Raw genomic sequence first — 25,783 nt, forward strand, 5'->3', positions numbered from 1 at the left:
TTTGTTTTATAGAACATGGAAAGCCGGAAGACAAAGCACAGTTAATCAGCAGTGTTAGGGGTAAAGTACTTACTCTCTCTCAACATAAATTTGCGAGCAACGTCGTTGAAAAGTGCGTGACCCATGCTACAAGACAAGAGCGTGCTGTACTCATTGAAGAAGTATGCGGATTTAACGACAAGTATGTTTCGCAACATATAGAACTTATTACTATTACTTATTACTTATTACTTATTACTATTACTATTACTTATTATTATTATAGAACATATTACTTACTTTTTATATTTGTTACGAAATAGCGCATTGAACGTCATGATGAAGGATCAGTATGCTAACTACGTGGTTCAGAAAATGATCGATGTAGCAGAACCAGCACAACGTAAAGTACTGATGCACAAGATCCGCCCACATTTAGGTAGCTTGCGCAAGTACACTTATGGCAAGCACATCATTGTCAAGCTGGAGAAATTCTTCATGAAAACTGCATCTGCAATGGGGGTAGCAACACCTGCTGGTGCTACGAGTGGTGGAGGTGATCTTGGTCCTATTGGACCGCCTGCTTCTGCTGCTGGTGCAGTATCTACACCAGCTCAGCAGCCAACGCAGGTTTTATAAGCGTACGGTTTCGGAAAGTAACAACTTGAGGATCTTCGTACGTTCAGAAAAACACGTACTAAGATCTACGTAATATTTATGCAACGTATCTATCGTCATTAAACATATAATGGACGAGAAAAAAAATATGCATTTCAATGTGCCGCTTGTCACGTTGTCCCTTCTTGAAACTATAAAGCTGAAAGAAGATAACACGCGCGTATTCACTTAAGACGAAAAAAAAAGAACTACCGAGATAATTTTTCTTATTTTTGCAAAACCATAAAGAACGAGAGACGTTAACAATTTGTACAGATTAACAAGAATGGACAACGCGAAATTACGGTACGAGGAGAACGAATTTTTAGGTCAAATGTGTGTCAGGAAAGATCAACTTCTAAAATAACGTTAGTACAGTGCATTTTTTCTATTAGTAATCAAACGTGCTGCCGAATAATATATCAATAGCGATTTACATTGAAATGTCGCGAAAGTTGCATTAATAACGTTCGAGAGCCGAGTTTCTTCACAATAGCTGGATAAGCTTCGAGCAACTATATAAAAAAAACTAGTGCTGAGATGGCTGATTGTATTTTAAACAACACTCATTTGCAATGAGTTTTAGAACAGTTTTAACGGCATGATAGTTCCAACAATTTATAACATACTTTCCCTCATTTTGGGTAAAATCGTTAAGCTCTTTAAACTCAGCACTCTTTTGAAAGAGCATAGGCTCTGTCCTATGGCAAACACTTAAACACCTATGAGAAAAGCATAAAACAATGAAAGAACAAGAGGAGAAGTTAGTTGAGTCATACGGCTCATCGTGATTAAAGCTCGGTAATAACAACAAAAATTTTGAAGAAGAGAAAATTGTGTTTAGACAGCTAGGATAGATCTTAGAGCTGCATGCATTTATATCGAGTTGTAATGAGGGTGCGATGGCCGTTAACACCATGCACGAAATGTTTTGATCGCAAGTGTACCGTACTATCTTTGCACGCTGCAAATAGTGTTTGTGCGGTATACGTCCGATCATTGAATCGATATCGATTCAGATTCGATAGAGGTTAGGAGCTACAGATATGTTGATTAAATCTAGCATAGCGTTTGACATGGGAATGAAGCTGAGTACCCCTGACCTGACCGCTGATCTGCCCCCTTGATTGCTTCAAATTGTTCGTAAAAGAAAGAAAAGAGAAACAAAGAGAAATCAATTTTATTACTCGTTTTACGTTTATAAGAATTTGGAGGATGAATCAGTATATTATGTATATGTGTGTATTTCTCTCGAAGACAGAATTTAACAGGAGATAAAAAGAATGAAACTAAAAGACAGAAACAAAACAATGAGGAGAGACATCAAGTCGTTAGCACGGTTCTCCTTTGTTCATTTTTACGTTTGTCGCTCTGAAGCGCGAAGCATTTTTTTTTCTACTCTCTTACATCCTTTTTGCATCCCTTTTCTCCCCGATCCTTGCCCCTCCGCCCTGTTTCTCCTTTCTCCTATTCCTGAGATCCCCAAATTTTGTAAATTGTGATATAAATAAATAACAAATGTGTATAGGTATGACGTGACAACTTTATCGTGAGGAACCGTAAATTCAATGAATATTTTATTTTTCACGGGAATTCTCTCCTTTTTAACGAACTTTGTGAATATCGTGTATTATAATAATTACTAATTATATTAAATTTAAATATGATTTACGTTCTAATGCTGCTGACCCTCGATCAATATACGTTAATATTTCCCTTTCTCCTACCGTTTTAAAAATGGTTTCAACCACCCCATCGATCTCCCCCTCTATACACGTACAGGCACATACATTTATACATACTTTTCAATTGTAAAATATGAAGATTTTTGACGAAGGAAACACTCTAGAGAAAAGAAATCACTTATGTTCGAATTCATCCAAAAATCCCACCCCTTCTGATCCACATCCCCGATAACTCCCTTTCATTTTTAAATAATCGCAGCCATCGCGATTATCGCGGTGATTTTTGAACGTAACCGAGATCCATTGTACATTGTATAAATGATAACGCGTTCTTTAAAAGAAGGAAAACGTCAGGAAATTAATATTCCCAATGCGTGTGTATCTATATCTTTTCGCGCCATTCTTTCCCTACGCCTTTACAACACGTTCACACATTAGTTCAAACATGTTATACACACCAAGCATTTCAATTGTATTATATATACTGATCACACAAGACGGTTGGAAAGAGCACCTCTCAGCTGTTTTCAATAACATCGTACTTGTTCCTTTTAATCGAACTTTCGCATTGCAAAAGGACACGCATAATTATATCTCTCATATCTTTTTTCCTCTCTGTCTCGCCTCGTTCGCTTTAACGATTAGCTTCGTACATCGTGCATGCATCACGTATTTTTGCATCACTTTCTATATTCCTAAGATTTTGTACATTCGATGAAGCAGTTCATCGATCAAAATCATCAATTTCATAGCGATCTTTTCCGAAGGATTTTCTTTTGTACAATTCACCCATATACTTAGTTCATTTCGGCGACTTTCACGCATACTTCGTTGCGTAGGAGTTTTATATTTGTTTAAGACGTATTCCTAGAGGAATAAAAATTGAGATCAAAATTGGAGATTTATTATTCCATTTTTGAAGACAAAATTGGAATAACCTGTAGCTCGTTCTTAAAAGGTTTTCTGAGAAATTCGAAGAACAGAACAGCATTTCGAAGTAGAACGTTTCATCTAAATCACTTCACGAGTATGTATGTATATAATTATTCTTCATCGAGAGATTCTCGACGGTTGTACAAAAAGAACATCTTGCTAAGTTTTTAAATTCGACGTTCGTGTGCGCCGCACATTTGCCGCACCTATTTGTATACATTCGAAAAAAGAAGAAGTTCGTTGCGTGTTGCATTCTCACAGCCGATAGGTAGTTGTAATAAGATCGAGTTGTATCTCAACTGTGTACAATGTATAATATTTTGTTAACTTAGATGTTAAACGTGTAGAATTCTAAAAGGAAACAAAAAATAGAGGAACAAGAAAATAAAGATAGAAGGAACCAGCTCAAACAACTCGAGGTCCGTCAGGGTTTTGTACAAAAAAGATGGGAAAAATAAAAGGGAAAAGGAAAGAAAAGGAAAGAGCCAAAAAGAAAGAAGAGGAAGAAAATAGCCGCTTTCTTTGTAACATATTGTAAATAACGATTTATTAACGAAATTGACAAATTCTTAGGTAAACCCTTTCTCTCTTTCTCTTTCGTCTTTGCTGAAGGATCGCTGTCAAGAAGTAATAATGGCGCGACAGGTTCAAAAGTAGGGAGGAAAAGTTTGGAAATGTTTAGGAGGGGAAGTGCGTAAGACTCAGTACTTATCGGGTTTTAAACGACCGTTCGTTCTTTCTCGTTTGCTTCCCTCCAATCTGCCCACGGATTCTCTGAGTAATTCGATCGATTGGTACTGGTACTCGTGGAGAATGGATGATAACGTACGCGAGCTACCGTTCCCCACACCTGAATTCGATCTTTTCGGAAATCGCTGAGAGGAGGCTGCTCGTTTTAGAGCCGCGAATAGCAAACAAAAAAATATCGAGGACATAGAAAAAAAAAAAAAGAGAAATTAAAGATGAAAAACAGTGTCACATGTACGATATAACGAAATGGAAAAACTCAACATATACAGGACAGAGACATTCCAACCGCCACTTTTCATCCTCAGCCGACAGGATACTTTGCCGTTTTTAAAACGCGGGTTAAATAAATATGCGACGTTAATATGTTGTATTAATATTTAATAAGGAATGACGATAGTTCCTTCGTCCGTGTAAATCGCGCGCATCATCTGTAAATTAAACGTCGGAATTCAACATCTCATTTGTAATAGAACCATCGATAATCACCCTGTCGAGTTAGGAAAAAAAAAAACGCAAAAAATGAATACCGAAGAGTCACTCAACAGAAGCGAAAATCGAACGCAAAATCTCATGTCTTATCAGCTAAGGTTATTCATTATTATTATACTTTTATTATTATTATTATAATTATATTATTAATATTCTTATTATGATTCTTATCATTATTATTATGATTCTTCTTCTTCTTCTTCTTATTATTATTATTATTATTATTGCTATAATTATCAATATTGTTTGATTAACGACCTTTCCTCTACGGATTATTATTGTTATTACTAATAATTGCTTTATACACAGTTTTATATATATATATACATACATACATACATGCATACATATATATACATATATATATATGTGCGTATATATATATATATGAAAACACGAGTATGACAAACTCACGTATATAACGCTTTATAAATATGATACATAAAATAGTACGAACACATTTTTTTATGCTCCGGGCTTTTTCATTTTGTCCTTTCGAAGCAAGAATAAAAGAAAAGATATGAATCTTTACTTTAATTAAAAGATAAAAAACGAAAAAAAAAACACAGTTTAGTGCAAATGTTTAGCGATAGGTTGACAACCTTATTGCTGTCGTGTTATATATATGTATACATCTCTAAGCTTCTGAGGAATGGAAATGAAATTCATCAATAACTTTTGATTATAAATAGTGTAAATTTTTTATATAGCGTGAGAAGAATGAAATAATTATTGGTTGCGCGACTTCTACGATGTGCGCGTGCACCATGTATAAAACAAAACGTAAAGAGCGGGAAAAAGATGGAAAAATCGGAATTATATGTTCATGGTACACATAACATTACACACGACGGTTTCTCGATATTTTTTTTCTTTTTTTTTTTTTTTTTTTTTTTTGTAACTTTGAACTTTGTATTCTTTCACCGTTCGTTCTTTTCCTGCATTACGGATTGTGCGATCTCAGATCCGTCAGCGAAATTTGTCTAGCTATAGCGAATCGTACATCCTATTCCTTGAGAGCGTGTACTCTTTGTAAAATATGTAAAAGTGCGATACACATTATTCAGTATTTCTGTATACACAGTTTGGTATGTCTTTTTGTAAATTTCTGTGCGATTATACGATTCGTCACCGAGTAATAAAAAATTTTGTTAATAAAGGATCCGAATCGCGGGATTTGTAACGCAAACAGTATCGAACTTATTCTTGCCTTTAACGAAGAAACGAGCAAAGTAAAACCAGGGGAAAGACGACCGACCGGCTCGTTCGTCTCTTCCAATTTATAGAAGGCGTGTGAACATCCCAATCTAGCAATTCAATTGGACAAAAACAATTGAAATTCGCCGCAGCACAATTCGTATTCATGAAGTTTCGCGCACGCCGATCACATTATCAAAGGAGTATCTTCGTGTCGTAATATCCCTGTATATGTAACGGATCACATGCAACAGTATTTGATAAACGAATGTTTTTTACTGTCTCGTCTAAATTTCAGTTAAATGCCCCATTCTAAATTCTTGTAACTGTAATAGTTCACCAAGAGGGGCACGACGAGGATTTATCGATTAAACGAAATTTATGCGAAAGATAAATTGACTACTGTTTTATATATCAACATTTATCTGCAAACGATCAACGCGATGTTCGATTCGGCATATACAGAGATATCGTGCAAGTAATATGACAGCGTTCCCACGTTGCGTTACGTATATCCCTTTAAGCCTTTAATATTTGTACTTTAGATACAATCATCCCTTTCTCTTTCGCCCCATCTATACCCGGTCACACGCCACTCTTTCTTGAAGGTATCTTGCGAACATCATGATAAAGGAACAAAAATATACAGAAAACGCAAAATCAAGAAAGGATTCCCGGTGGGAACGCATATGATCCGAAAGAGGAGGACAATTAAGCAACCCTATAAATAATTGATTATACATATATATACATATAAATATATATATATCTGTATATGTATACCTAAAACCTTTGAAAACTATCGATATATGATATATATGTAATAAGTACTATTTAAATATTGTAACAATTGTATATGATTTTAATACTACATGCTAATTGTATTATATATATATGAAAGATCTGCGACCTCCCACTTGTAGAACACACTCGATCGTACACACACACGCAACATACAATCATCTACACACACGTATACGCTACATGTGCATATATCACGCATGCCCTACACACATAGGTAGACATACAAGATCGATATTGTTTGATGATGTGATGATATGCCACGGTATCCGTTTACAAGTATTCAACGAAAAAAGAGCAACAGCTTACCTCTCTTCGTTGAATGCAAGCTTGCGAATACATACAATATACACGCGCGCGCATACACACACACACACACACAACATACACGCGCGAAAGAAGCACACAGATCTAAGACACCGCGTTCTTCTTCATTTTTCATCTTCGCACCCACCGGTTTCAACTGCCATGGCGCTATACAGTTAATCGAATAACAAAGGAAAACGTGAAATAGAAAATTGATTCGCAACATCCTTGGTTCACCGTTCCTTTGGCTACCTCTTTAGGTGACGGGACGCGAATACGCGCGCGGTCGCACGCGTGAACCAAGGAAGGACGAAGAGGACGTAGAAGAACATCCACGGGAATGGTGCGCCCTGATATTAAGACTGATGTACAGTAGCGCGCTATTCTCACCGCAGAGATATCGTCATTTTCATTACATTACATAATCTCACAGTATACACGTACACATCTATCCTCAACACGGTTACACGAAACAATCACGGATTCGCAGGGCTAATTGAACATATATATATAAATATATATATATCGTATATATTTGTCAGATATATGTCATATATGTATGCGTACACTCGTTTGCCACGCCACTGGCTCTTACACTTGCACGCGGGTCGACTCGTGTCATTCATGATTTTTCTTTCGATATTTAATCGTATGCGCGTGTACATTGTTGCGAATTAAATGTCGTTCATTTCGGCGAAATGAAAAGAAAAAGGCGTCATCGGCTAAATCGTAAGCTGTTTGTAATATATACGAAGCATGTATAAGCTGTAATTATAAATTGTTTGACATGTTGCGTTGCTCGATTCGCTTGGAGAGGAGAGGTGTGAAATTTTGTGACAACAAAACGTGTAACGTTTTTGAAAGCTCTCTTCTTATTTTCTTAGCTTCTTGTTAACATTGTCGTTTCATGATAACAATCGTTCATGCATTGAACGAAATGGAGAAGAAAAAGACAACTCTTATTCGATGATCGCGCGAGCAATGTACGAGCCGGTGATGCTTCTGGGACACACGGTAGATTGCAGAGGGATATAAAGAACAAGAAATGTATTCCATGTTAGCGGATAATTAGATAAGTGGGACGGACAGGCATACGGATTAAAACAAAAAAATTGCGTAACTTGTATATTAGTGTATAGAACGTAGAAACGATGAAATAGCCACGAAAAGAATCATTTTCGACGATGTTTTTTACAAGCAGGCAGAACAGTGCGAGTAGATTAAAGAGACAAACAAAAAAAAAATGATAAAAAATACGTCATTGTACCATTTAAGTAAAAACTAAAAAAGGAAAAAACTAACGAAAGAGAGCATGTCAAAAAAAAAAAAAACGGTTTATAAAAAATGCACTAGCGACGAAAGAGAGCCACTACAAACCGCCACCTCGAAAGAAAATCGTTTAAAAAGAAAAAGAAGAAAGAAATAATAAGAAATAAGTAATATACACTCACTCCTCGGTAAAAAAAAAAAAGAGCGTAGATTTTTTTAAATAGTCACGTGTCGATGGTAGAATCGACGTACCGGAATTTTTCGAGAATAAAAGGTACGCGAGAAATGACGCACGCGAGATCACTTTTTACGAGCACATGAAAGCCAGAAGACGGTTTCATGCAATAAGTTTTGTTCTTCCCACGATTACTTGTTGCTTTCTTGTTTAACGATATACCGTGTTCGTTCGTTCATCAATTATCGCATTCTTGTTTTTCTGTTGATCGATTCTTTAATTGGGATATACGAATTCTTTTTGACTCGTGGTGGTAGCGGTTCCTTAACATTGCCAGGTCCAAAGAGTTCTGTTTTGCGGCTTTACGTTAGACGTTCTGTCAAACCAACAATATGCAAAGCGTTTCCGCCGATATATATGTATTGTAAAACTATTTCCAAGAACGATACACATCGTTACGGTATTATTATATACTAATTAGCGTCTTTGTCGATTGTATTTCATATTTTCTAGAACGTTAAATAAAAAGGATTTTCGAATCTGAATATAATGTGAAAGGAGGATGTCGTGATAACTTATTACAATAAAACGAAAAAAAAGGGAAAAAAGGAAAACAAAACGAAACGAAGAAAAATTTCCACATTTTCCTGTTCATTCGATCGATTCAGTGTTCTCGCGCTCTTTTAGATTTTCTCGACGCGTAAGCTTTGCTCTTTGGATCCAGTGCATTTCCGGTTACTTCGAATCAAACGTTATTCCAACTTATTTCGTCGTTAGTGTTCATGCTTTTTGCTTATGCGTTTATTTTTTTCTTTATTCTCTTCTCTTTATTTTGTACATCGTTTTGTATTAAATGCTGTATTTTCTTTTGTTTATTAAAAAAAAAAAAAAAATATTAAAAGTAAAAAGTAAGGACAAAGCGTGTCAATGCAATTGCATTTTTACAACCGTAAGTGCTCTCCCTTAAAATTGTCGCACTAAATAAAACTACAAGCGTTTACTTAGTCAAGTTAAATATTCTTTAGTATATTTTTTAAATGGTATTTGTTCGTATTGTAAACCTTATAACTAGTAGATGCATTAATTAATTAGTATGATAATTATATATATGCTTTCTGTTGCTTGAGTTTTGTCTTCTTTTTCATTTTTTTTTGTATACAAGAAATACCTACCTTAAATATTATTTATTGTCATCTCCTACACCGATGATTCGAGACAATTTACGTGTAAGGCGATCTACGTTCTCGCTTCTAGTGAACACTTGTTACTTTTCTTAAATTTTTATTAATAGATTCACAAATAATTCAGTGGATCACTTTGAATTTCGAAAGCGCGCTTAAAATTCCAAAATAACTATTCGAAAATAAGAAAATTGAAATTAAAACGTAGGTAGCCGTACTGGTAGTTTGTCTTGATTAGCATTTTACTCATTAGTAGACGTACCTAATGCATCAGGTATACACCACACCTTTACACACTTACACACTCGAAAAAAATAATGAATTAACGGTATTCTAAATGTAACGTGTATATGATGGCTGTACAAATGTAACATTTTTTTCCATTATGTATGATGATATTAATGATAATGAAAAATGGAAAGATTTGATGCAAAAAAAATGTGGTATAATTGAATTTACAAAAAGAGAAAAAAGAACTCGCGCGTGTACGCATCGATCGGTACGAGTCCGACTATGTAGTCGGTATAAGTATCGATCAATTCACTCCCGAGTGATTTACCAATAAACTACTATTACTTTTAATTATTATAAAATACCATTTCTGTAATAACATTATGATATAAAACCATACATTGAATGGCAAATCTTAGTAGTTTTGGTGTCCCATACCCGTTTCCTTGTAGATCTACCAATCACAAGTGTATTGTAAATAGTGTAACACGTATACAATACGCATTAAATATGAGGATTGTAATGAACATTTCGTATCGTTAAAGATAAAGTTTATTGGTACTGTCTTATACTAACTTATTTGTTGGCTAGGATCGAGGAGTATCATATAAATCTTGATCAAATGATTTGTCGCTGTCTCTTGATAGTTCGTGCGACAATTGTACCAACGTATATTCTTGAAAATAACATGAAAAATTATATTATTAAATGAATCGACATCTTAAATTCAGCATACCAATGTGATCACGGATGTTTGTAAATACATATTTTCTTATTTTTATTCGCTCTCTTCTTTAGAACGTTCTCTTTCAGAGCGTCTAGATTTCTTCTTACGCCGACTTGGGCTTCTGGATCTCGATTTGTGTCTACGAGATCGCGATCTGGATCGATGTCGATGTCTAAAACAAAAATATGGCAAATATTGTTATTGTTCTATTGACACGGTATTAAATTTTGATTCCGCAGTGCTTCATTACCGGTCTTTGTGTCGATACTGAGATCGAGATCTGTCACGATCTCTTTCTTCATCTCGCGACATCGAGTCTCTTTCTCTGTCCCGTTCTCTAATCATAGAATCCTTTTCACGCTCACGATCGCGATCTCTATCCTTATCTCTTTCTCTGTCCCGTCCCATCGAATCTAGTTCTCTGTCGCGATCTCTTTCTCTTTCTCGATCTCTTTCACGATCTCGAGAATCTCTAGGTGGCATTATAGGAGGAATATTTGTAGGAGGAACCATAGTTGGTATCGTTTTTGGGCCAGTATCTTTATCATCTTCTCCCTCTGTCATTGGAATAGCTAAATTTGTCGGTTGCCATGTCTAAAGTAAAAAGAATAATCAAATTTTTTTTTAGAAATAAAAAGCTACTTACTGCTTGACATCATGCAGTGGAAAGATCAGGTTGGTAGGATAAATAAAATTGTTTGAGATATACCGGATCATTGCCCCATTGGTTATCTTGTGTAGGTTCATAGCTTTGATAATATGGGTCTGTTTCTGGGATATAAAAAGGAGCTGGCTCTCCAGGGTATCCAGGAGGAGGTATATCAAATGCAGGAGGCATTCCTGCTCCTGGAGGTGGCACACTCATATCAGGATAACCTGGCTTCCTAGAGTACTCTCTCCTATCTGCAGTCATTACTTGTATCACATTTCCTTTTGGCGGAGATTTATCAAGATTTCTTCTGGAAGCCAAACCTGAACTACCAATTACATCTATTGTTCCTGCCATTTTTCTTCCTGGAGGCGGACCTGCTCTTTTTGGCCCCATTATACCAGAATATTTACTGTTATCATTAGTAATTGCAACTTGAGGTACCCTCATGCTGCCTGCATTACCGCCGCCTCCTCCTGCATTCAATATTAAGCCTACTCCAGACTCACTTCTCATTCTTTTTTGCCTTTCGCAATAAGCTCTCCATGTTTCTTCATTAAAGCCATAATTAAAGTAATCCGTAATGTCTGCACCAGGTTGCCTCCAAGGTTTGTCTTCTAATTGATCTAAATTAAATTCATGAGCAGGCATTCCATTGATAACGCCTATAGTTTCAAATTCATCTATACTAAATTTTCCAGGTTGCTTATTCAATTTATCTGGTACTCCTGATGCATTTGTGAGTAATCCTCCTCTTTTGATATTGAGGCTACCATATGCTGGGGTTGATTTAATGTCACCTATGACAACGTGTACGTCGTCATCAGAATCCGAATCACTAGCAGCTTCACCATCTTCTTGACTGGAAACTTCTCGTACACCATTTTTGTTCACTTCTGTATTGTTTTCGTTCTGAACATTATCGGCTCGAGGAGACTCTTCCTCCTGTGGTTCTGTTTCTTCAGGCGTCTATGAAAATAAATGTCATTTCAAGATTGTACTTAGTTTCAGATCGTTTACCTCTCAAATAGGTTATATTGTGCGAGTAATAAGGTATATTTTAATTATAATAAAGTATCTTTATTGATATTCTAATCACGCATATATTCCGTATCAAAAGAGCTTAAGTATTTAGTTCATTGTATTTATCTTTATTCAATTTTTTCAATGGAATCCAATAGCAATAACCGGATGAATAGGTTAGAAAAGGCATACCTCTGTTGGTGCATCAGGAACATTTTCTGTTTTTTGATCTTCCAAGGTTTCTGACTTTTCTTGTATCGCAGCAGGGAGCGAATCATTTTCTTGGCTTTCTGGTTGAGCAGACGTTGGTGTGTATTCTTTTCCGTCAGTCGAATCTCCATATAACCATTGATCCTCATTTTCATCCGCCATTTTTCCTCTCCTTTAACTTGACAACTAAAGAAATACCATAGACATACATTGCTATGTCCATGAGAAACATAGAACTATACATCCTTTGACACGCTTAAACAATCAAAATACGAGCTCTTCTTCCTGCAAGTTTGCCAACCTTCCACAGAGATTAGTATAATAACTAACTCTCTGTAATTAATTATAATTTAAAGCGTTCAATGTACGATATCTTTATTAATTTATCTTAAGAAATAATTTTTCTACATTTCTTTTAATCATTCATAAGGATAAAAGTGTGATAAATCATGTACCGACTATCACATAGTAAAAAAAAAAGTATTCTTATAGTGGTATGAATGTACCGAAAGGTTTAATGATTTGACGTGTACAATTAGAGATCATCTCTGGTACAACTCTATATACTGAATTAGTATAGTTATAACTATAACTGTTTTGTTACAAGATTGTGGTTAAGATGGGTCCGGATAAGAATGCAGAAAATCTTGTAAGTTTAATTGTATGACTTTAATAAATGAATGCTTAATAAAGTATGTATTCTGAATTTTCTAGCACCAGTATACAAATTTATTAATACACAACTTAGCTATAACATGGTTAAAACACGCCACGTATGACGCTTCAACAACATAAAAATTGTAATTTATTTCATTTTACTGTATTTACTAATGGGAATTTATTCGGAATAACATTATGCTTTTTTCTAATTATTATCAATTTATCTTTTATACACGTCTGAAATAAATTTGTGTTCGCCGGTATTAAACACGAGACGCTACTGTAATACACAATAATTTAATTCATTTATTGCTTAAACAATTTAATTTTTTTCTAAAATTTATTGTTTCAGACAATCAAAATCAACAAATGGGATGGATCTGCAGTAAAGAATGCATTAGATGATGCAGTTAAGGGTGTACTTACAAAAAAATACAATTACATAGAGAATTTTGCTTTATTGGATGGAAGATTAGCTCTATGTGGAATTGCTATAATAGTTGCAATTGTTGCCCTCCTCTGTGATTATTTATATCCTTTCCCTGAATCGAAGCCTGTGTTACTTGCTTGTGTTTCATTATATTTCTTTTTAATGGCACTTTTGACTTTGTATACAGCATACAAAGAAAAGGGTATATTTATAGTAGCCATTGAAAGGTAAAATGCATTAAATTTGATATTATTTACTGTTTCCTAAGATTATAAATGAGTTGCGAATTATCATATTTTATTTCAGAGATCCAGCAGGTTTTAATTCAGATCTGGTTTGGGAAGCAAGCTCATATTTAAAGAGACATGATGACAAATATAATCTTGTACTATCCGTCAGAAGTACAGCCACAGGAAACGTGAATGAAACTAGTATTACAAAATCTATTGCAAATTTTATTGATATCAATGGTATTGTTATACCAGAATTAATAGAAAATGTGGTAATAAGTATGCATGATAGTTTAACTAATCAACGTAAAGAAAAGTAGCAGGAGGAATGATATTCAATTGAACGAAATTATTTCTTTTTTTACAATTCATGGAACAATTGTCTTTAATATTCCATATACATACTTCATATTGATGTAAATCTATCTCAAAAATAAAAATCCGACGATTTTTGGCATACGTATTGTAATTCGTTTTTAAATACAATAGAAAACAAATATAAACTTTTACATAGTTGTTAATAGAATAAAAATTTTCCGTATTCCTTTACGTTACTAGTGAATTATTTACATGATTACGTGATGCTCTATTCGACAATTTCAGTTTCAATATCACAGCTGAAATTAAATGGATGATGACCATTGAAATGTGATTTATGCATATCTTTAACAATCAAAGAATAAAGAAAGCAAAGTAACAAATGTTTAGAGTATATAAATATCTCGTGACTTACCGATGTAAAATAAAAGTGATTATTCATTGTTCCCTGAACAGGTACATTAACATAAAATGTGCAGTTTTATTTTTAAAAAGGTTGTAAAAAAAAAAAAAAAGAAAAAAGAAGAGTAAACGCAATATAGTTCAGCTAATTTACACCCTATATAAACCTTGCTTTTGAAAAAAATAACCGTTTCCAGATCGATGATATAATTTATAAATAATTCATATTTTACATTAACCGTGAGTTGTATCGTCTTCTACAAAATCTGCTGCTTCTTCTCGTGTTACACATACAACGTGAGAAACTTTATTTCTAAATTTGACGCCATAAAATTTGTTCGCGTGTTGCAGCAATTCTGGTCTATAATACAATTAACTATGTATGTGATTGTACAAGAGATTATATATTAATTCAGAAAAAATAGTAGAATGTTACCTGAAGGTTGTTGTGATAAATTGTGCATCGGAACTAAGTTCATGGATCATATCCGCTACAGCTTTTCTGTGCTGTGCATCTAGCGCTTGGTCAATTTCATCAAATAAGTAAAATGGCGCTGGATCACATTTTTGGATAGCAAATATCAATGCTAATGCTACAAGTGATTTTTGTCCTCCAGACAATTGATTCATTTCTCTCATTTCAGCTCTATGACCAGTGAAAGATACTCGTATGCCTGTACCAAAAAAGATTTCGTAATGATTTATTTATTTATTATTTACTAACAAAAATAGAAAGCTGCGTCTTTTCTTACCAACACCAATAAATCTATCAGAATCAGCTGCTTCTGTTGTCGTATCGTCTCCTTCGTCACCATCTGCTGTTTTCATAACTAACTGAGCATGACCCGATGGTACAAGCTTTTTGAACACTTCGCTAAAATATTTACTTACCTAAGTATGAAAAGAACGATTTGAGTGCTTCACTTGTAACAGTTAAAAGGCAAACGGCGAAACAGTACCGCAATGTAAGCATAGAATAAAATTACATTACATACTTGTTTGAATGTAAATTGAATTGCTTCGCATTTACGTTGCTCAAGTACTGACATTAGCTCTTTAATTTTTTCATCACCTCTATCTAATTCTTCTTTTCTTTTTACCAATTTCTCTTTCTGATCACTAAATGACATGAATTGATCTAATGCTTTTTTATTTACATGACTAAAACAAAAGGTAATAGTAGAAGTTATTATAACATAACATAAAACATTTTCATATCTCCATATGTGTTATTTTATTGTTAGTTTACCTGTATTTCTTTAAATGATTATTTGCTTTTTCCATTTCCTTAAATAACTGTTTAGTAGTCAGAGTACTAAATTTGGAATATACTTCTTGACTAGGTAATGCACCAAGTTCGGTAATTTTTTGTGTACATTCTACTATTTTCTGTTGTAAAATGTTCAATTTGCTGGCTAGTTTCTCTAGATCCTTAGCATCTGCTTCTATTTTTTCCTGTGCTTCCTTCTCCCTGGCTTTCCACTTTTCGACCTCTGCAGATTCCGCTTTTTGCTACAAAGGACTTTATACATATATAACATGTATAAGGCTTAATATATTTAGGTAATAATTTTTATATTTACCTTCTTTATAGCATTAGTTACTCTTTCATTCTGAGCTTTAAAATCTGCATTTACTTTCACTAATCTTTTTTCAATATCCCCTAGTTGTGCTTTTGATGATTCTAATTGACGTTGTCGATCCTCTACTGATATCTCTTGCAATGCCTGAACCAATTCGTCTTTTCTTCTAACCAAATTATTGGTTAACAGATTTTCCAATTTATTTTTCTCAGCTTCTAATCGCATTCGCTTAGCAAATGCTTCTTTGTTATCTTTTGTTAAGCGCCTTATGTCATCGTTTAACGTATCAACTTGACGTTGATCAGCAACAGACAATTGTGCCATGAGTTCTTGATGTAATTCACTTTCCAAACCTTCTTTCGTTGCACGCATTGCTTCTAAACTCGATGTACACTGCGCTAGACTCCTTTCTTTCGGTGTGCGGTATCTTTCTATTGCACTTAACTCTTCCTTCATAAGTCGTATTTCTGCTTTCATTTTATCGTATACGTCTCTATAAAAATAAGAAAATTGTCGGATTTCTAATTGTTATGTTTCATACAAACATTCATTTTCATCTTTCAGTGACCTACTTAGCTTTACTATTTTTAGTTTCAGTCCTTTGCATTTCACTAACATAAGAACTGATATTTTGGTCCGCTTTTCTGATTTCTTCTTTAAGAGTAGAAAACTGAGATTCGAGAGATGAAATTTGAGCTATTAATTCCGATCTAGTTTTCTGTATTTCTAATCGGGATCTTAGTGTATTAAAATATCCGCCCGTTAAAGACCCTTTTGAGGATACTTGATCACCTTCAAGAGTCACACAATCCAAACCCGAGGTACGAGCCAAATTTGTAGCAGCTTCTAAATTACGACAGATTAATGTTTTTCCAAATATATACCTGCATTTAAAATTAAACATAAAAATATTACGTATTTTATTGTTTTATAATTTTATATCAATTAAATGTATTACTAGAAATTTTATTATTATTTACCTCATAGCTTTATCATACTTCTGATCGTAATTTAACTGTGATATCATAGGTATGGCATCACCGGTTTCTGGATAATCTATGTCTTTTACATGGAGTCGATTTAAAGGCATAAATGTTACTTCCCCCGGAAGACGCTGATTATTCATTTCTTTTAAAATTTTTGTTCCAAATTTGTCAGTTTCGACAATATGATGAAATAAACGATTTCCTGCAGTCACTTCTACAGCCATATAAACACTCTTGTCGCAACTAAAATTTTCAATCACAGGCCCATAATAACTACTTACCTCATGGGCCATATCTTTACGAGTTCTGGAAAGAAAACGTACATTAGAAAATAACATTTTCAAATTACTTAAATAATGCTTACCGAAATGTATCCAACACTTTTCGTACGCTATCTCGACCATTTAAAATAGGTTTCCCTGCCATAGATCGTAAGCTTTGATCTGCCTTGGCCAAATCTTCTTTTAGTCCAGATAAATTGAGTTGTAATACACTCTCTTGTCGATATCTACAACGAAAATTTTGCTTATGTTTTGTAAAAATTCTTTGATTATAAAAAAGGCTACATAATAAACAAACTGTTCTTTTCGAGTAGCTTGACACTGATCCTTTGCTTTGGTAAGTTCGTAATATTGTTTATTGTGCTCGTCTATCGAAGTTCGTTGCTGTTCCATTTCGCGTGTATGTTCTTCGATCTTTTTTTCTAAAGTAATTTGTTTTTCTGCATCTCGTTTTAAATCTTCGCTGATTTTTCTTTCATGTTCTTCCTTATCTTTAATTTGTTTGGTAAGTTGTTTAAGCTCATTTTGTATCCATTTATCTCTTTCATCCTAACACGAAGGAATTATTCAAATAAATTATTGATATTTCCTATATCGTTTTGCATGCAATTATGTTGTATTGAATACCCTGCTAGTAAATTGACTGCCACGACCCTGCTTGGCATATAATTCTTTCCGTTTTTGCTCTTTTAATTGCAATTCACGTGTACATTCCTCTTCAACACGTTTCATCTCTTCATACTAAAATAATAATTATTAATGAAATTATTATCAAACATATTAATAATGATATAACTTACTTCCGGTTTTAGTTCTTCTAATTCTGCTTCTCTTGCTGCAATGTTTACTTTTAATTTTTCTAATTCTTGTTGAGCACGTTTTCGACTATCATTATCTCCTTTTACTTCTTCCAATAAATCATTAATAGTTAATGTTAACTTAGTTTTCTCTTTTAATAATTGTTGTTGTTCAGCACTGAAAATTTTACCTTCAATTTACAACTAATATAAACAATTGTTTTAAATTGTTCACATGTAATCTTAAGAATATTACCTTAGTGTATCCCGTTCTTCTTTTGCAGTTTGCACTTCTTTCTTTGCTTCCTTAAGGCGCTTTGTTGCTGCTCTCACCATTTCCTGTGCAGTTTTTGCTTCTGCACATAATCTGGCTTGTTCAGCCCCACTATTAGCTCTAGACTTTTCCAGATCTTCTAACTTTCTTTTATTCTCTTTGAGCTCTCGTTCGTGAATCGTATATTCTAGACATCGACGCTGTTTATCCCAACATTGATATTCTTTAAGTTCCTCTTTTTCTTCTTCTAACGTTTTTAAACGTTCCTCTGCAATTATGCAATTATAAATTACTAATTATTTTTCAAAACGATATCATTAACTTAAATAATAATTTACCTATAGTTCTTAAAAAATCTTGAATTTTTTCTAGTTTCCCTTCAGTTTCTTTTAAAATAAATTTTGATTCTTCTCTCCTGTCATCATATACTCTAGTACCAGCTACTTCCCTTAATAATTTAAGTCTTTGAGAATCAGGTGCTGTTGCCATTTGATTAATCTACACAATGCAATGTATCATATTTTTCCCGTTCTTATAAATCACAAACACACCATGAAGCATACCTTTCCTTGTTTTACAATATAATATGGATTCGATCTTGAAAATCCTGCTGATTCTAACAAATTCATCACATCATTCCTTGTTACTATTCTTTTATTAAGAAAATACTGATCCTTCTTTGAGCCAATTACTCTTCTTAAATATACTTCTTCTTTATCAATCTATAAGAACAAATAAGGTAGAGATTGCAACAGAAAGTTGTTAAATAAACAATAATGCATGAAAATTATGTAATAGCAAATTTTACATACCGGTAATCTCCCATCAGAATTATCAAATATAATTTCCACATGTGCAGAAATAACTCTTGGTCCTGTGCCCTCGTGCAATAAAGCTTGTCTCTGTTCAGGTCTGAGATGAGAAAATTCATCACTCAAAACAAATTGGATTGCATAAAAAAAATTGCTCTTGCCAGAACCATTTCTTCCAACTTGACATTCAGAGAAATCATTCGTAAATTTGATTAAAAAACATTATATACCATTAAAATGATGTAAATGAAATATATGCACATACCTACTACATTGTGCCTTGGATCAAAGGGTTCTACCACTGTTTGTTCACGATATGACTTGAAACCTTGTATAATCACCTGATCACAGAAAGATTCATTGCGTATAAATATGAATTGCATGTCTTAAAATTGTAAGTTTTCTTATATAAAAATTTTTGTCCACATATTTCTAATTACTTACAATGCTGAATATAAGTATTGGCCTTTTCCTTAAAATGGAATATCTGTTTTAAAATCAGACAGAGCAATGTGATTTTTTTTTTTAGAAGTTAGATGGATTAATTTGCTAGATGACATATAAAACACATTTTGAAAAATTACAATTTTTCGGAATCACAAAGAAAATAGTAAAGATCAAACTTTTAACAAACCTTTTTATCTGAACATACAGTTATAGGCCGAAAGTCGTGAAAAATTACGATTTTTACCAATTTTAGCTATTTCTAACTCATAGCAATGTTAACTGATTCCGATTAAATCTTCAGCATATGTATAACTGACTTAAATTTATAAGACGCATTTTCTTAATTTTCATTAAAAACTCAAATGAAAAGGTGGTAAAATGTGATTTTCACTGTTTTCACCGTGATTGTGCTCAATTGCATTTTTAAAAAATTATTTTTTTATGCATCATTCAATAAACTAATCCTTTTAAGTATGATATTTATTATCCTTTTAATTTTACTAAAAAAATCAAGACATTTGGTCCAATTTTATAAAAAGTTATTCCATTTTACAGGGTGTGCCAATACTTATGTTCGGCACTGCACGTAGGTAAATTTACATGTGTGGTTACATTTTCTGAAGGTATTAATCTAACTGTGTAATCGCATAATATATTCATACCGAATGTAAAGGAATAGAGGCATCGTGCGTAAAACAATGTTTACGCGTGTTAACACTAAACGATAGTAGCCATACTTCTAACGAACGAAGAGCGTCTATCAAAAGGAAGTTGTAGAAACCGCGCAAAAATAGACAGGAGCTTAGAGGATATTCTAAATCTTTTTTGTGATACCTGTTTGATATACATGGTGCGATTATTATTCACACGAGTGTTTCTCGTGTTAACACCCTACAACAGCTCAATCAAAAGCTTAAATTCTCTGTCACTGAATGGAACAAAAACGTTCAACCGACTTGTTGGCACAGCGACATTTGTAAAATAATCTGCAAGGCGACGGTGCAATAAAGTTCCTAGATTTGGGCGGGAGATGCGTTTCCGTGGCCATTATAGAAACAAAAAAATACCATTTTCTAACCAAAGACAACTTTTTTTTTTAATATAAATTATGTCTAATTAATATAATTTTTTTTCATTTATGAGTGTTTTATTTTATTTTTTTTATTATGGGAATAAATGATACAGAAATAGTATTGCAATACAAGTTATGTCAGTGTAAATTTTAATTTTTGTAAGAATATAAAGAAGGTATCTTAAAATATATAAATATTAACAATATATTTCATTCAATGATGAATACTTAAAGCATCGCTTTGAACTTCATGACTCAATTGTGTCTGTAAGTTAGACAATTTATTTTTCAATGCTGCAATGCCCATCATGACAATATTCTCAGGCTTTAGAGCTCCGCTACTTTCAACATTGAAATAATATTTATTTGGTTTAGCTTCCCAATTAAATGGTGCCTCATCTAAAACATTTTATGATTGAATTTAGTATGGAATCAATGTGTATAATAAAGTGATACTTACATTGATCTTCTTCTAATTCACTGTATTCTGATTTTGGCCATTCATCAGGTTTTGGAAATAGCGTGTGTCTCATAGAATTATCTGGATCATACTCAAAGCTTACACCAGCAGTGGGATTCCATTTTGCATGTTCTTTTCCAAAACCTTTCTTTGCATATGCTCTTAACTTTAATTCTTGACCCTTTCTCAATTTTACTATCAGTATTTCTGGATAAGAGTATGTCAATTCATGTTGTATAATGCATTATAAAAGTAATGGATATAATATTTAAATAAATATATACCATCTGTTTCTCCATATTCACTAGCATCATCTTCTCTGTGCCTGGATGTAACAGGAAGTACCCTTGGATCACTGGATTTAAAATCTGCAGTGGTTACATGCCGCGTTTGATCTTCTGTACACTTTACATCAAGTGTGAATTCCACGCTACACTCTGGACAGAAATCCATGCATTGGCAGTCCCTTGTATATTGTATCCTATCAACAACCTAAATAATTTTAATATCAACTTTCCGTTTTCGTTAAAAAATCTTAAATATATTGAAGTATTGATTTTTAATTATTTACATCATCACTTATCAATGGTATCATTCCGATCCTATGTGCTAAAAATTCATCGCTCAACACGGTTGAATTGGCTTCTAATTGCACCCAATCAATGGCCATAGTAGGTGTCTCGGCAATAAAGACGCGTCTCATACTATTTGCTACACTATAAAAATTAAAAGTTTAATAAAATAAGAGAAAAAAATATAAAAGAATTTAGTTATCATTCAATATAACCTATCTTACCTCAATTCTGTATCTTCTACTTGAAATTTCACATTTTCTTCTGTTAAATCTGAAATATGAACTGATGGTTGATTCGCGTATGGCATTTTACCGGATTCCTTATATTGAAATCAATACAAAATATGTTTTGTAGTTAATACCAGCTCAGTTAACATATATATTCCTTTTACAGTCTTAAATTACCGTTGTTCTTCCTGCTATAGGCATACATAGGGTCTATAAATTAGGAATGCAGCGCCGCCATGAAAGATCTAGTTTGAAAATAGGCTTTTAAAAAATATCAGAAAATATCGTTTAATTCTTTTCTACAATAATGTAAAGGAAAAACTCATATTAGATGTAGTGTACCTTTTATTAAAAAAATTTCATTACATATCATTCGTCACATAATACGAAAAGTAGATAAAACTGCATCAAAGAGTATTTATGAATATTGAACAACATAAATCATTTTACATATTCTTAGTTTCTGATGAAAATGATTTATGAATGGAACTGAATGAATAATTTATATATATGATAATATATAGTATACGTATGTGTAAATATTTAGTAATAATCAGTAAAATCTAACACTTTAAATTACTATTTTTCTAAATTCTTATACCTCACTTTCACCTATGTTTGTAAGTTCATGAAAAGAAAATGATATCAATGGATGCACGTATAAGCGATCATTTTACATAATAAATAATAAAAATGAGATAATATAATTTTGGTAACTCTTATAAACAATACTAACTTTTATAACATAAATATTAAAGTGCTAACATTTGTATAATATGCTTTATATGGCACTAAATTTTTGTAAAAATTGGAAGACTGTGGTTTGTGAAACTATTTGTTGAATATCTGCAACAAGTTCGTGCAATTGTAAATGATGTTGTACCAGTGTTAATATGAATGTATTCTAAATGCAGTATAAATAGGAATACTAAAACATATAAGAGCTGAAAGCATAGCATTAAATATTATTAAAAATATTTTCAGCCATGTAAGTTTTTGACAGCTATTACGAAAGGAAGTAAAATTTTGCTAATGCATTTAGCAATCGATTTTCAAAGTTCGTCCGTGAAACGCTCAATGTCTTGTAAATGATCTCCATAATCTGTAGCTTCACTACCAACAAAAGCATCGTGGTGGTCTAAAATTTCATCAAACGACAATCTATTATCGTGATCGTCGTCGGATGCGGCGAATAGATGATCGACTTCATCGCTTGCAATTTCCCTAAAATATTTAATGATGTCACATATATTCTTAAATCATTAATTAAAAAATATTTTGTATAAATATTTACTCACTCGTTACTAGGCACAAGCCAAGAAAGTATTTCATCAGAATCTAATCTTCCATCTCCATTTTTATCATGTTCATAATCGAATTTATCTTTTTCTATTAACAACCACTCTTTATCTTCTGCTTTAGCTCTATTTCCAATAAATTCTTGGAAGCTAATAGACCCATCTTTATTTGTATCTTTGTCATCCAGAGCTTGCTTCAATAGGAGTGGAAACATTCTTGGTGTTTCTTCAGGATGTGTATAAGCTTTAAATTCTTCTGTATCAAGATAACCATCTTTGTTTATATCAGCAGCTTGAAAGGTTTGCTTGTCGTCAGTGATAAGTTTGTCATCCACTGCTAAATCTTTTGGATCAGTGCCATATGTATCTTGAATAATTTCATTCCAACTGACTTTACCATCTTCATCTGTATCGGCATCCTCTAATCGATCTTGAGATTCCTCAGCAGAAAGCATGCTAAAAGAACGCAGAATCCAAGCCTTTAGTTCGTTTCTCTCAATAAATTTGTCACTGTTCAAATCCATCTTTGTCAATAAAATTGCTAAACGTCGTTTTGATTCCTTTGTTGGAAGTTTATCAAATTCTTCTGCCTCCTTTACGCTTCCTATGAAAGTGAGAAACATGATTTTGTTGATAAGATTTTGGTTTTATTGTAATAAGTTATGAATGTGATATAATATAAAGAATACCTAGAATAGCTTCATGATCAAACTCCTGATGATGTTCTCCTCCAGCGTAATGGTCCATGTCTCGTGGACTAAATGCACCATCCTCTGTTCTTTCATTGCTGCTCTGCTTGTGTTGATGAGAGTGTATATGTGCGGAAGCTGCATTTCCGAATGAAATCGATCCCAGAATCGTGAAGATAAAAAGAAGAATTTCTACACGCATTTGGCGTGTACCCATCGTAAGCCTTGGGAAAATTCTAAGAATTAGGATAAGAGGAGATAACCTCAGAACAGGAAAAATTTGACAGGTGCACTGTTATCTACACAGTATGCCATAATGACTTCTATCGACTGTTTGTCGTTACGCATGTCGTATAATCGTTTTCGAAAATCGATTTTGATAAGATTTAAATTTGACAATTTTTCATAGATTTCCCTATTGCTACTGAAAGCAATAGGTTTAAGTATAAAGTGCTCATGTGAAATATATAATATTATGTTTATAATTAATGTAAATTCACTTTTGAATTATGAAAATAACAAGATCTAAAAAGATTGTTTTATGATATTTGCAGTCAAGGATAAGAAAAATATAATAATAGGAGATCTGAACGAGTACTAATAAGATGTTCATGCAATAAACTCAATATATATTAAACAAAGGTTGTATGTATTATATGAAGCAGAAATGTAAGTTTCCAATTCCGAGTTTATACTGTATATTATCTAAGTAATTTTACTTACTTATTAAGAAATCTTTTAAAATTGATTAGTCATTGTAACAGATTGTAATTAGAAGAATTTGCTCTTTGAGTTCACGTTTTTGATAATGAGACGAAACTTCACTTTCGTTCAGGGTGTCAGTAGCACACGCGCGTGTTGGAATATCAGTGCTTGGTACGTCGCGCCGTGAAAAGAGACGAAGAAAAAGAACGTCAGGTCTACCTTAGCCACGATCAGTATGTGCGGTCATGATTTTGTTCTAGGGTGAGCGTTCAAAAATAGATATACTAACACGTGTTCAATTTATTTCTAACTTCAGTAACCATCAAGCAAGCGACATAGATAGGACAGGAAGAGACTGAAGACCGTAAAGTATCATAATATCCGTTATTTTCTGACTCGTGATAATGATTTGATAAACTACGAAGATGTAAAGCGGAAGTACGCACTCTAAAAATATCAGTAAAAAATATTTTTAGCCCAAAAGCGTAATTCAGTTCCATTTTTCCATTTTATCGTACAGGAATTACAGTTTGTTTAGTATAAAGGTTTAAGATATTTATTAGAATTTTGAACGTTTATTTTCCACATATGTAAAATAGTATAAAGTTGAGTAAAACTACTTTTAAAACTAAGCAGGATATCGATTTTATTGCTATAAAAAAAGAATTTTATCGAAGGCCGTCTGAAAATATCAGCTTCTTTGAATGTTTTGAAGTTGTCTTTGAATCCACGTTTTTTAAGACCTTTTTACTTTTTTTGATGAGTACTGCCACAGACACCTCGTCTGTACCAGGTCCCAAAAGTTTGTTCCCAACTTTTATATACACCCTATATATCTATGTTTGTCATTACATATATATGATTACATTTTTAAATGCAACTGTTCATTTTTAGATTTTTTAATTTCAATTTACAAATTCTAAATCTCTGAACTAGAAATAAAATCCAAGTTTTATTATTAAAGATAAAAAGTTTTAAATTTTCACGTTTGTTCTGTTTGTCTCTATTGTATTCTCTTTCCAACTGAAACGTTTTTAATGTGCTAATCTAATATGTAAATAACTTTGTTATAGATTTATCTTATGTCAAAAGTATATACATACATAGTGCTATAAATTATATATGCACATTGCACATGCACATACAGATAGCATTGCATATGTAAGCATTGTTATGCTACTACTTACTATGTTTGTCGTAACAAAACGCAGAGGGCGTAAGAAACACTCTGATTTTTTCCACGTCGGTATTTCAGAACCTGAGGCGCAAAGTCCT

At 33.1% G+C, this 25,783-nt stretch overlaps 6 protein-coding genes across 15 annotated transcripts in view; 2 read left to right on the forward strand and 4 right to left on the reverse strand.

The window, feature by feature from the left end:
• The window catches only part of LOC126924892 (pumilio homolog 2), a 63,294-nt gene extending 57,612 nt beyond the window's left edge, over nucleotides 1-5,682 (forward strand). For all 3 annotated transcript variants that reach the window (XM_050739854.1, XM_050739873.1, XM_050739862.1), the window contains 2 exons: nucleotides 13-181; nucleotides 303-5,682. In XM_050739854.1, the coding sequence (XP_050595811.1) occupies nucleotides 13-181; nucleotides 303-618 (485 nt within the window). In that variant the 3' untranslated portion in view covers nucleotides 619-5,682. The remainder of the gene's footprint in view (nucleotides 1-12; nucleotides 182-302) is intronic.
• Nucleotides 5,683-9,102: 3,420 nt separating this feature from the next.
• LOC126925023 (pre-mRNA 3'-end-processing factor FIP1) lies at nucleotides 9,103-12,529 on the reverse strand. Its single transcript, XM_050740137.1, has 4 exons — nucleotides 12,245-12,529; nucleotides 11,090-11,998; nucleotides 10,631-10,974; nucleotides 9,103-10,552 (listed from the first exon to the last, which is right to left on the reverse strand). Exons 1-4 carry the CDS (start codon nucleotides 12,422-12,424, stop codon nucleotides 10,432-10,434), a joined length of 1,554 nt encoding a protein of 517 aa, XP_050596094.1. The 5' UTR covers nucleotides 12,425-12,529; the 3' UTR covers nucleotides 9,103-10,431.
• A 222-nt stretch (nucleotides 12,530-12,751) lies between these two features.
• On the forward strand, nucleotides 12,752-14,091 carry LOC126925145 (signal peptidase complex subunit 2). The gene is made up of 3 exons (XM_050740448.1): nucleotides 12,752-12,911; nucleotides 13,275-13,579; nucleotides 13,659-14,091. The coding sequence occupies exons 1-3, from the start codon at nucleotides 12,882-12,884 to the stop codon at nucleotides 13,900-13,902; spliced, it is 579 nt and encodes a 192-aa protein (XP_050596405.1). The 5' UTR covers nucleotides 12,752-12,881; the 3' UTR covers nucleotides 13,903-14,091.
• Nucleotides 13,787-20,487, reverse strand: LOC126924903 (structural maintenance of chromosomes protein 3). 6 transcript variants are annotated; one of them, XR_007713753.1, is made up of 19 exons: nucleotides 20,095-20,237; nucleotides 19,301-19,376; nucleotides 19,036-19,214; nucleotides 18,787-18,945; nucleotides 18,562-18,721; nucleotides 18,206-18,491; nucleotides 17,953-18,127; nucleotides 17,780-17,893; nucleotides 17,451-17,701; nucleotides 17,236-17,379; nucleotides 16,866-17,177; nucleotides 16,458-16,769; nucleotides 15,886-16,378; nucleotides 15,552-15,814; nucleotides 15,298-15,463; nucleotides 15,055-15,193; nucleotides 14,739-14,976; nucleotides 14,316-14,663; nucleotides 13,787-14,199 (listed from the first exon to the last, which is right to left on the reverse strand). XR_007713753.1 is itself a non-coding variant. In XM_050739910.1 (19 exons), the coding sequence occupies exons 5-19, from the start codon at nucleotides 18,850-18,852 to the stop codon at nucleotides 14,537-14,539; spliced, it is 3,246 nt and encodes a 1,081-aa protein (XP_050595867.1). In that variant the 5' UTR covers nucleotides 18,853-18,945; nucleotides 19,036-19,135; nucleotides 19,301-19,376; nucleotides 19,480-19,522; nucleotides 19,670-20,037; the 3' UTR covers nucleotides 13,787-14,536. The 6 variants fall into 6 exon arrangements, 5 of the variants coding, with proteins under 5 accessions (XP_050595867.1, XP_050595857.1, XP_050595851.1 ...); XM_050739910.1 differs by lacking the exon at nucleotides 20,095-20,237 and adding exons at nucleotides 19,480-19,522; nucleotides 19,670-20,037 and having other exon boundaries at nucleotides 13,787-14,663; nucleotides 19,036-19,135; XM_050739900.1 differs by lacking the exon at nucleotides 20,095-20,237 and adding exons at nucleotides 19,480-19,584; nucleotides 19,670-20,037 and having other exon boundaries at nucleotides 13,787-14,663; nucleotides 19,036-19,135.
• Nucleotides 20,488-20,689: 202 nt separating this feature from the next.
• LOC126925101 (DNA-directed RNA polymerase II subunit RPB3) lies at nucleotides 20,690-22,025 on the reverse strand. Its single transcript, XM_050740303.1, has 5 exons — nucleotides 21,811-22,025; nucleotides 21,586-21,730; nucleotides 21,299-21,506; nucleotides 21,015-21,221; nucleotides 20,690-20,953 (listed from the first exon to the last, which is right to left on the reverse strand). Exons 1-5 carry the CDS (start codon nucleotides 21,894-21,896, stop codon nucleotides 20,769-20,771), a joined length of 831 nt encoding a protein of 276 aa, XP_050596260.1. The 5' UTR covers nucleotides 21,897-22,025; the 3' UTR covers nucleotides 20,690-20,768.
• A 118-nt stretch (nucleotides 22,026-22,143) lies between these two features.
• On the reverse strand, nucleotides 22,144-24,777 carry LOC126925073 (reticulocalbin-2). Of its 3 annotated transcripts, none has more exons than XM_050740261.1 (4): nucleotides 24,527-24,777; nucleotides 23,804-24,039; nucleotides 23,115-23,718; nucleotides 22,144-23,040 (listed from the first exon to the last, which is right to left on the reverse strand). In XM_050740261.1, exons 2-4 carry the CDS (start codon nucleotides 24,018-24,020, stop codon nucleotides 22,869-22,871), a joined length of 993 nt encoding a protein of 330 aa, XP_050596218.1. In that variant the 5' UTR covers nucleotides 24,021-24,039; nucleotides 24,527-24,777; the 3' UTR covers nucleotides 22,144-22,868. The 3 variants fall into 3 exon arrangements, with proteins under 3 accessions (XP_050596218.1, XP_050596202.1, XP_050596208.1); XM_050740245.1 differs by having other exon boundaries at nucleotides 23,804-24,027; nucleotides 24,527-24,776; XM_050740251.1 differs by lacking the exon at nucleotides 24,527-24,777 and having other exon boundaries at nucleotides 23,804-24,227.
• Between the last annotated feature and the right edge of the window lie 1,006 nt (nucleotides 24,778-25,783).

This window comes from Bombus affinis, chromosome 2, assembly GCF_024516045.1.
Source record: "Bombus affinis isolate iyBomAffi1 chromosome 2, iyBomAffi1.2, whole genome shotgun sequence".
NCBI lineage: Eukaryota > Metazoa > Arthropoda > Insecta > Hymenoptera > Apidae > Bombus > Bombus affinis.

What these genes read in the sequence shown, in the direction of transcription:
- LOC126925023 (XM_050740137.1), bottom strand. Translation starts at nt 12,424, where the DNA reads ATGGCGGATGAAAATGAGGATCAATGGTTATATGGAGATTCGACTGAC. An exon ending in TTCCTGATGCACCAACAGAG is followed by an intron (nt 11,999 to 12,244) that starts GTATGCCTTTTC and finishes TTATTTTCATAG; the next exon opens with ACGCCTGAAGAAACAGAACC. An exon ending in ACCAATGGGGCAATGATCCG is followed by an intron (nt 10,975 to 11,089) that starts GTATATCTCAAA and finishes TTTTTACTTTAG; the next exon opens with ACATGGCAACCGACAAATTT.
- LOC126925145 (XM_050740448.1), top strand. Translation starts at nt 12,882, where the DNA reads ATGGGTCCGGATAAGAATGCAGAAAATCTT. An exon ending in ATAAGAATGCAGAAAATCTT is followed by an intron (nt 12,912 to 13,274) that starts GTAAGTTTAATT and finishes TTATTGTTTCAG; the next exon opens with ACAATCAAAATCAACAAATG. An exon ending in TTTATAGTAGCCATTGAAAG is followed by an intron (nt 13,580 to 13,658) that starts GTAAAATGCATT and finishes ATTTTATTTCAG; the next exon opens with AGATCCAGCAGGTTTTAATT.
- LOC126924903 (XM_050739884.1), bottom strand. Translation starts at nt 20,142, where the DNA reads ATGAATATATTATGCGATTACACAGTTAGATTAATACCTTCAGAAAAT. An exon ending in TAGAAGAACTAAAACCGGAA is followed by an intron (nt 17,894 to 17,952) that starts GTAAGTTATATC and finishes TTATTATTTTAG; the next exon opens with TATGAAGAGATGAAACGTGT. An exon ending in AAGTATGATAAAGCTATGAG is followed by an intron (nt 16,770 to 16,865) that starts GTAAATAATAAT and finishes TTTTAAATGCAG; the next exon opens with GTATATATTTGGAAAAACAT.
- LOC126925101 (XM_050740303.1), bottom strand. Translation starts at nt 21,896, where the DNA reads ATGCCATACGCGAATCAACCATCAGTTCATATTTCAGATTTAACAGAA. An exon ending in TACCATTGATAAGTGATGAT is followed by an intron (nt 21,507 to 21,585) that starts GTAAATAATTAA and finishes AAAATTATTTAG; the next exon opens with GTTGTTGATAGGATACAATA. An exon ending in TGAATATGGAGAAACAGATG is followed by an intron (nt 21,222 to 21,298) that starts GTATATATTTAT and finishes ACTCTTATCCAG; the next exon opens with AAATACTGATAGTAAAATTG.
- LOC126925073 (XM_050740261.1), bottom strand. Translation starts at nt 24,020, where the DNA reads ATGGGTACACGCCAAATGCGTGTAGAAATTCTTCTTTTTATCTTCACG. An exon ending in TGATCATGAAGCTATTCTAG is followed by an intron (nt 23,719 to 23,803) that starts GTATTCTTTATA and finishes TCACTTTCATAG; the next exon opens with GAAGCGTAAAGGAGGCAGAA. An exon ending in TGGCTTGTGCCTAGTAACGA is followed by an intron (nt 23,041 to 23,114) that starts GTGAGTAAATAT and finishes TAAATATTTTAG; the next exon opens with GGAAATTGCAAGCGATGAAG.